This window comes from Haemaphysalis longicornis, unplaced genomic scaffold, assembly GCF_048455015.1.
Source record: "Haemaphysalis longicornis isolate Haplotype H1 unplaced genomic scaffold, Haemaphysalis longicornis Haplotype H1 scaffold_335, whole genome shotgun sequence".
In the NCBI taxonomy this organism is placed as follows: Eukaryota; Metazoa; Arthropoda; class Arachnida; order Ixodida; family Ixodidae; genus Haemaphysalis; species Haemaphysalis longicornis.
This window is the reverse complement of record NW_027526349.1, coordinates 208391-217369: the sequence shown is the minus strand read 5'-3', so window position 1 is coordinate 217369 and position 8979 is coordinate 208391. Positions and strand designations below refer to the sequence as shown.

The 8979-nt window shown below is 47.8% G+C and overlaps 1 protein-coding gene across 1 annotated transcript; it reads left to right on the top strand.

The window, feature by feature from the left end:
• Positions 1-2955: 2955 nt before the first annotated feature.
• LOC144177915 (uncharacterized) lies at positions 2956-6350 on the top strand (the record flags this gene model as incomplete). Its single annotated transcript, XM_077705505.1, is given in 2 exon segments — positions 2956-3296; positions 6032-6350. A coding segment is annotated over 1 exon segment (292 nt), but the record flags the coding sequence as incomplete, so codon positions are not given.
• Between the last annotated feature and the right edge of the window lie 2629 nt (positions 6351-8979).

Here is an 8979-nt window from a genome sequence, read left to right as displayed (position 1 = left end):
TGCTATACATGCTGTATGTAGCGGGGCTAGAGAAAGCCCTTATTTCGTCGGGACTTGGTTTCACGCTGCCCTATTCTGAAGATGGACTCCCGCAAATGTGGACACTACCGGGGCTGGTCTTCGCCGATGACCTTGTCCTGCTCGCTGGAAGTGTGGCTGAGCTACAGGGACTTGTCACCGCCTCGGCTGAGCATCTGTCAACACTGGGACTGGCCTTCAACACGCGCAAGTCAGCGGTCCTGTGCTTCTCCGACCCAGAGGACAAAGCTCGCATTGTGCTGCTGCCTGGCGGGGAAGAAGTTCCACCGATGCACAGCTATTGTTACCTTGGCATCACTTTCAACACCACTGGCGACAAGTATGCTACACACGAGGCTCTACTGAAAGAAAGGTCGAGACGCGCCAGCTGTATCCTGCGCAGACGGTGCTTATGGGGGTGCAACCGATACCTGTTGGTCCGTGACCTGTGGAAGTCGGTGCACGTCCCATGTCTCACCTTTGCGAACGCTGTGGTGTGTGTGTCGGCGCCAACACGGGGGTGGCTCGAGCGTGGTCAGCGAGAGGTGGGCCGCCTTGCCTTGGGCTGCCATGGCCGAGTGGCTGTGGAGGCCATACAGGGTGACTTGGGATGGTCAACATTTGAGGCTCGCGAGGCCACCAGCAAAATTGCATTCGAAGAGCGACTCCGAGTCATGAACGACGAACGCTGGGCGCGGCGACTTTTCCGCTACATGGCATTCAAGGGTGTTCGCACACAGTGGTGCAACCGCCTCTACCACCTCCGTCGAAAATTCGGCTTCACTACAAGCCCGATCGAGGTGGGCCCGCCGCACAAGATCACAGAGAAGGTGCGCTCCAGGGTGAAAGAAGAGGAACGCGCTCACTGGCAGACCACAATGCACCAAAAGTCTACCCTGGAACTGTACCGCAACCACAGGCAAGATATAGGCCGGATGCGTGTCTACGACAACAGCAGCGGCAGCACACTCCTCTTCGAGGCCCGTGCGGGGGCACTGCGCACGCTGCTGTACTGCCGGCACTACGACAGCACACCAGAGGTTCAAGCAGCAAAGTGCAGGGCATGCGGCGACCACGAGGAAAGCATGGAGCACCTGGTGCTGCACTGCCACAGGCTGCGCCCACCCGCCAGAGTCAACGCCACTATACAACAGGCGCTAGGGTTCGAGGACGGCGTCGACAATGCCATGGACGTACACACGACGAAAGAGCGACTGCAACTCTGGCAGCGATCGGTTCGGCTGGGTGCGGCTGTGGTGACGGTGCAGTGAACGCACGAGTGAACTGCAGTGAATGGTGACAGTGCAGTGGACGTACATACGCATGCAGTGTACCATATACACAAGACTGCAGGAAAACTGCTACCTTTAGCTTTCTCGCTGGTGGGGACGGTGCAATGACTTTAGGCATTCAGCCGGTTTTTTTTCCTTTTATATGTATTTTGTTAACTTTTTCACCTGGCTTGGACATTTCGGTGTCCGCCCGATACAAAGGGTTTCTGGCCACAACGATCATCATCATCATCAGCGAACCGTTGGTCGCCGTTGCTTTTTTTTTTAATATTGTATTTGCACCTGGCTCGTTTTTGTTACGGTAGAAAGTAATCATTTCGTGAAACATGGGGTATGCTCGACAAACAGGGCCACAAAAGACAACGTCACTTACGCCAATCGGCCAGTGTCGTGCAAAAGAACTCCAAAGCCGAGGGCTGGTGTGCCGCTAAACAAGCACAGTGCGCGCAGTACCAACAGCAGTGCGCATCGGTACTTCTATGTTTACATGTATTTTCGTAACTTTCATTACTGCTTGCTGCTGTAAAATGAATATGGATTACATTTAAGTGCAAATGCTCGTACGGCAAGTTTATAAGCCCTGCCTAATATATGCGTTTGCTTTTGCCGGCCTCAGCCAATCGCACAGCTGCGCATATGACATCATAGGTTCTGTTGCGGGAAATGAGATAGTGGGTCGCATGGCCATTCCCTTTCTTCCTAAATACATAGCTTATTTGAGCGAATTTTGCGTTAAATGTGGGGCCAGTATGATTCTAACGGGGCGCTTTTGAATGAACAAAACTTGTGTTTTCTCTTCATGGCTCCTTTAACGTGTCGTTTTCTAATGCGTTTGCCGTAATTTTGTTCAAAGGAGCGGGGAGGGGGCACTCTTTCCCGTAGGGGGGTGGTGTCGCGAAGCTGCCGTCACTAAGGCCCCTAAATTTTAGGGGCCTTAGCTGTTACCACAAAGTCACCCTGCTGGAGCCATTATCTTGTCGCCCACTCACTGAAAAGCGTACTGGTGCGGATGGTTTGGTAAAGGCAAGTTTGAGAGACGTCAGGATAAACGGGACACTGTATCGCCGTAGATAAAACGCCATCCTGGGCACCAGCGTCCACGAAGGCCTCTATCGCCTCGTACTGGGTCGCAGCCGTCAGTAGTGGTCCTCTCGCACATGCTTTTCCGGTAGTTCGAGTGTGCAGTCTAGTCAGTGGTCGGTTGTCGGTCACCTGGTGATACCGCCACGGTGGCCTGGTTAGAGGGTGATCTGGTGAAGCAGGTAGGGAACAGCCCATATAGCTAGCCAAGGCCGCTGCTTCTGCAACAAAAGTACGTTTGTGTATACGGGCTGAGCGACGTTGTTCGACGAGTTCGTCAAGCGTGTTCAGCTGAGCCTCAGCTCGGAGCGATGGTTGCCTTCAAGCGATGGGGTCCGCTATCTTCCATACTTTCATGTTCGGGCTTCGCGCCGCAGAAGTAGCAGACGACGCGAGATTTCTTACCAGCCGACGCGTGGCGCCAACGCCATCGCAAAAAAATTAAAAAAAATTTTAGGTTCGCGACTGTTCTGATAAAATAAAATTATTTATTTAAATAAAAGCTTATTTATTTAGATTATTTTGTTTGTTTGTTTGTTTTCTAGGTATTCCTGAACCAGCGCAAGTTACCACTCGGCACCGTGTGGTGGCGAGACGATCGCGAGATTTGAGGGGATTCCCTTTCGTTACCAAGTTTCTGTGTAAATTTCGGTAGGTTCGACCACCCTATGTTCTATTTCACTCAACCAATGATAATTTGCCAGCACCCTCCTTCAAGGCGCGTGCTTCCTCGCCGTTATGTTTCCACCCCGCGTTCCATTTCGCTTGGTTAGTCTACCAGTGGTGATTCGCCGGCTCCCTCCTGCAACGCGCGGTTCCTGTCGTTGGTTCCTCCTGCCTATTTTGTGGCCAACTCTCATCACCCAGTGAGGTGGTGAGGTCCTCTTCAGCAGCCCCGCGCAACCCGTAAGTAAAGTGGACTAGAATTCTAGTCGTAGCGTCAGCGATTTGGTAAAAGCTAATGTGCCCACCAATATGAAACTATCCGCCATGGCACTCGGGAAGTTTCGGCTTCTGAAAACTTTCTCTTTAAAGAAATATTTTTATTCTGTTCTTCCCCCAATATTCCCAGTGTTTGTATCTCTTTTGTTTTTGTTTTGTTTTGGTGCGAATAAATCTAACCTTCTATCACACTACACTGGAAGCGATATATTCCGTTCCGATCACAAGCCCGCGGCACTGTACGGCGCACCCTGCCTCTTATAACAAACCACTCGTATTCACGAAAAAAAAAAAAAAAACGCGTTGAATTGAGCTAAGAAACCGTTTGGCGTAGAAACGTTGTTTGGAAAAAACTTCAGCGCTCCTGGGTCTCGGAACACTGGCCGATTGCTACGAAGCCCATGACTCTACCCATACTCTTCGCCTTTTGCTACTTATTCCGAATAGCGAAGCGTGTGAGTAGTTGTTTAGGTGGTGGTGGTAACACGCATTTATTTTATGTACAAGGGATACATGTTAACGCTTTAGCGAATTTTGGTGTCTAGGGGAGAGGGATTAGGTAATGGGAGTTGGGGAAAAAGTATGATACATCCAGTGGGGTAAGAAGAATAATAGAGTGAGTGTTCCAATTGCGAACCAAAAGATGGCGCTGGGTGCATAAAAGAAGTGCCGGGATTGTGCCCTTGTATCTGGGAATGGAGAGAGAGAGAGAGAGAGAGAGAGAGAGAGAGAGAGAGAGAGAGAGAGAGAGAGAGAGAGAGAGAGAAATAGTTCTCAGTGGTACCGGTGAGGTTGGCCTGGCAAAGGCACCGAGCTTGCTTTAACAGATATATGAGAAGATATGAAATTGATGAAGTGATGATGATGACTAAAATGACTGACGCGCTTTAAATGAGGCCTTATTCGAGGAGTCTGATCAAGGCCTGTACTTTGCAGGAAAGTCGATAGAGCTTTTGTTGCTCGAGATGGTCATTTTGAGTTAGGCCAAGGGTGTAATGCATCACTTAGCCTTAGTCCACTAGAAAGTGGATGGCACAAGGACATTAAAAGGGACGTCCTAGCTGCTCTATACCGCGCCCATTCACATGTGTGGTTCAAGTCCTCGTGCACGTCACAAGGAGTGCAGAGGGGGGAAGCGGCCTGTTTCATCTTGAAGCGAAAATAACCTGTGTAAGCGACATTTAGCCGCATGTGGTGAAGAACCGTTTCATCATGCTTCGAAAGTCTGTGAGGCATCCTGAAAAATTGCGATCACCTAAATTATCCTCTGCTTGTGACTCCTTCGTCGATGACCAAAAGTCATTGACTTTTGAAACATGTAGCATTCGTATATTACTTGATCACTTAGATCTATAATTGTAGTAAAAAAACGTCTATAATTTTTTGTGAATAACCAGAAGGGGCCGGGGGAGTGGAAAAAGAAATCATTTCAGTCAGGGCAGTAATCAAAAATAATTGTCTACTTTCAACTTTTGGTCGTTTCTGTATTTTATTTTTTCAAAAATACAGATCATTTGAAAAATTACGCCCATCTTCCCGCGAGGGAACCCTGGTGTGATGGAGTGACGCTGGTATTGAATTGTGTCACACCACTCGCTGAAGGGACCGTCGCTTCCATCACGTCTTCATCGGAAGAATCAAGTCAAGCACGCAGTCGTCAAGCAAAGTGACGCGAAGTCGAAAGAGAGCGGGTGCTGACTGAACCGCCGCAGCGCGATACCCGCTTTATATTCACAGCGCCTCAAGGAGAGGAGACAACGGAGGAGAGTCGCGCATGCACACGCTTGCGCGATGGGAGCGAAGCGAGTGAAGCGCGCGCACACAGCTGTTGTTTATGATAATGAGACGGAGTGAGAGCGTTGCACGCACAGCTGTCGGAGAGAAGACTGGAGGAGAGTCGTGCATGCGCAGCTGGCGTGCGTACGCCGGACTACGCTGACGCAGGAGGGACATGCCTCAGAGCAAGAGATGCGTCGCATCTAAAATACGAAAAGAATAGGCAGTGGTAGCATTTCTAATTGCTGCAACTCTGATGACAACATGCAACATTGCTTTGTTCAATAGCTAGGGCAGCTTATACCTCTACAAAATGTTATTCAATGAATGCTTCTGTTACGGAGGAATCTTCATTTGAAAGGGTGGCTTACGTATTACCCACTGAATGTGCCAAAAGCTTCTATTGTCTTCTTAGGACAGTAGAGGAGACAGAAATGGGGTGTTGATATGCCACCCACGTCAACAACGCAATGTAGCAGGCAGCGGAAACTTGGTAGAGCATATCCTCCTCTGGCTAAAATATGAAATCTCGAGCCCACAGATATCTGATTGTTCAAATTAGAAAACGAAAGAACCGAGTCCCTGATACTTATTTTGATTTCACTAGTTTTGCACGGTTACGAGAGCTGCACAAAAGTAGTGCTACGTTTTTAGCTTCTTTTGACATACCTTTTCCATCCTTGACATTTCTTGACATTCCAGTGCCATCAAAGGGCGGCATCATTCAACATGCACGAGGAGAGATGCTCAAAGCGTCCCTTTCCTTCTTCCCAATCATCCAGCCTAATCAAAAATTGACAAGTTCTGTACTGCCATGGCAGTCTTTGAACTGAAGCAGTGTTACGTGTTGCCTTCACGTTCCCCTTAACTCCATTAGCCTTGAGCCGCATTTACAACTAACAAATCACCCGCTGGCCTTGCAGGTGGACGCAGCTCCCCATCGGGCAACGATGAGCGTTCCCGGCTTTTTCTGTGATCCGTGCGGCAAGACCTTTTCGGGTCCTGAGCCGTACCAGCAGCACATGGTGTCGGAAAAGCACAAGAAGAAGGTGGCCACCCCCCGCGAACTCCTCGGCCCCCTGTCATGCGAGCCATGCCAGATGACCTTCACGGGGCCCGCACCGTTACGGGACCACATGGCCAGCGCGGGGCATGCCAAGCGGGCGTCGAGGGCAACACAGGCGCTTACGTCGGTGCTCCAGTCAATCAGCATTGGACCGCAGAAGGTCGCTGCTGGAGGCTGTGAGTATGGCACGTGGCAACGTGCAGCTTTACCTCTTCATTGTCCGTTTGGCTTAATTAAGGGGGCACATGGGTCTTCGGGACCGAAAAATTGCACAAAAAAGCATTTTTTTTTTTTTGTAGGTGTCACTTTTCTCATGATTTGCACAGTTCTTTCTCCGAAAATTCTGTACGTGGAACAGTACCAGATTCTTATAAAAGCCGTAGAGGTCCGATTTCAACAAACAAATAATTATTTTCCCATAATTCCCCACTTTTTCCTTACAAGCGGTATTGCAGTGATACAAAGTTCTCGAGAGGTACATCCCAGCATGTAGTGCAGCTAGGAAGATCATTTCTCTCGCACTGTGAAGCTGAATGTTTAAACCATGCGATATGGGAAGCCAATTTCGCATTTTGTGTTTCAGTAGTTGTTTAATTAGCGTTATTTTTAATTGGTTAGCAGGAGTAGTTCAAACCTAGAAGTTAGAATTGATGCAAACGTGTATGTGATTGCAACACAAAAAAACTGCTTCCCACATTTCATTCTCCACAACTTCTGGCATCTATTCATGTTTTGCTGGTAATCTTTTGTTGAATAGTTCTTTTTCCTATTGTTCTCATAAACAATCGAGGGAAGTTTTCAATTAACTCTAAAACTAGTTACCTCACATCAAAACTAATTAGATATTTGAAATCAGCTAAAAAAAACTGAACAATCCCATGAAGTTTCGTCAAAATTGGTTGGAAAGCAAAAAAAGACCGTTTCTAAGACCAGTGTGCCTTCTTAACAGTGCAGGTTGAAGCAGACGGACATGCTCAGGCGATTGCGTCTTGAGACGTGCTTTGACAGCGTCTGGTTGGGCCATGTTTTGAAATGTATTGGATGGATGACTGTCCATTGAACCGTGATTTGAAAGCATCTGGCAGTGTTGAAGGCATGCTTGGTCTCACTCTGTTTATAGAGCAGTGCAGGTGACAAATACACGAGGCAGCGGTAGAGAGAAAGGCGCTATGTATACATCGTCTGCACTGCTCCAACAAGAGGTTCAACCAGCACCAACTAGCTCAAGTGTCATATCTTGTAGTGGTAGTAGTGCAGTAGCCGACTGATTTTTCGGACCTGGAGGGGAAGGAAAAATCGTTCGAATAAAAGAGCAGTCCAAAAAATCTGTGAGTCATAACTCCTATGGGGCAACTGGGGGTTCCTCGGAAAAGTCCGAAATATCCAGCAAGTGCGAATTTTTGGACTCCAAAAAAGTCCAGAAAAACGGTCGGCTACTGTAGTTGTAGTAGTAGTAGTATGTTTTGATGGTGCTAGAGGGTTGGTGGCTAAAAAGCGTCACAACAGTCTTGTGATCAGTCAGTGTTATGTTTCTTGGTAGGGTATAATGGGATTTATGTGAAATACATAAAAAGAAAGTTGTATATGGGTGTGGAGGGTGCCTATTCTAAAATGTGAATATCATCATAGTGAGAAACAAAAATGATGATCTTAAATAAAGGGCACTAAAAGCCTCTAATCACGCCCCTTGATGCACCGAGGGCAGTGAGGGTGCCAATGCACTAGAGGACACTCTGTTCTACACTTGTTCCCTAGGTGATCTGGGGCTACACATGGTGCGAGATGTGAGCTATAAACCCAGTATCACGGAGGTAGGGTAAAAGTCGTTTGATTGAGAACGTGGGCTCACCAGCCAAAAACAGTAAAGGGTGACATGGGATTCAGGTGTGAAGCTTGGGGAAATTCAGTGATCTTGCATTGTCCAAGGCTATAGTACTTTCAAATAAAATGTTCAGTACTCTTAGAAGGCCCGCCATGAAGACAGAATACAAGTTTGTTCTATTCGAAAGATTCGGTGTGTTATAGTTCCCCCTGCACTTGTCCGACAGCAAACGATGCTTTATTCACTGAGAAAGCAAACATTTTAAGCCAAACTTTTAATTCTCCCGCTAATTATTGTGTGTTTCTTGACATCAGCGATGATGTCTTCAGGGAACGTACCTAATGTGAAAGTTGTATGTTGACTACAGCTGCTGCGTACACCAAAATAGTCTTTTGTAAGCCTTGTTTAATGTTTTCCTTCGTTGATGGCACAACGATACCATTTGAGGACTTCGTCTGCACCTGTCTGTTCTTGACCTGATTTGTACCTAGCTTAATTTTGTTGTGGTTGATTGCAACGGTTTCGTGAAACATAGGGTCTGCTCGACAAGCAGGGTACTGTAAGTGGCAATGTCACTAGTGCCAGTTGGCCAGTGGTGTAGCAGACGAGCGCAACGTGCCCAATAGCTGTGCAGCTTCAGTCGGCATAGTGCACACCATATGCACTGGTGCTTCTGTGTTTACGTGTTCATCCGTAACTTCCGTTGTTTGCTTCACCGTTGTCACTGGCATAAAAAGAATGTACACGAAGTTTAAGCGTGAATGTCTGCCAACCGCAACAAGCTTCCCACAATACGTCATCAGTTCAGTGTGAAAAAGTAGCTGGGGTGTTGTGTGCCTATTCTCTTTTTTCCTCATTACGTAGCATGTTTTAGATAAGTTCGGGCTAAAATTGGTGCAAGTGTTATTCTAACGAGGCAGTCTTTCGAATGAACCGAAGGAAGGAAGGAAGGAAGAAAGACTTTGTTGAGTGCCTGCAACAGA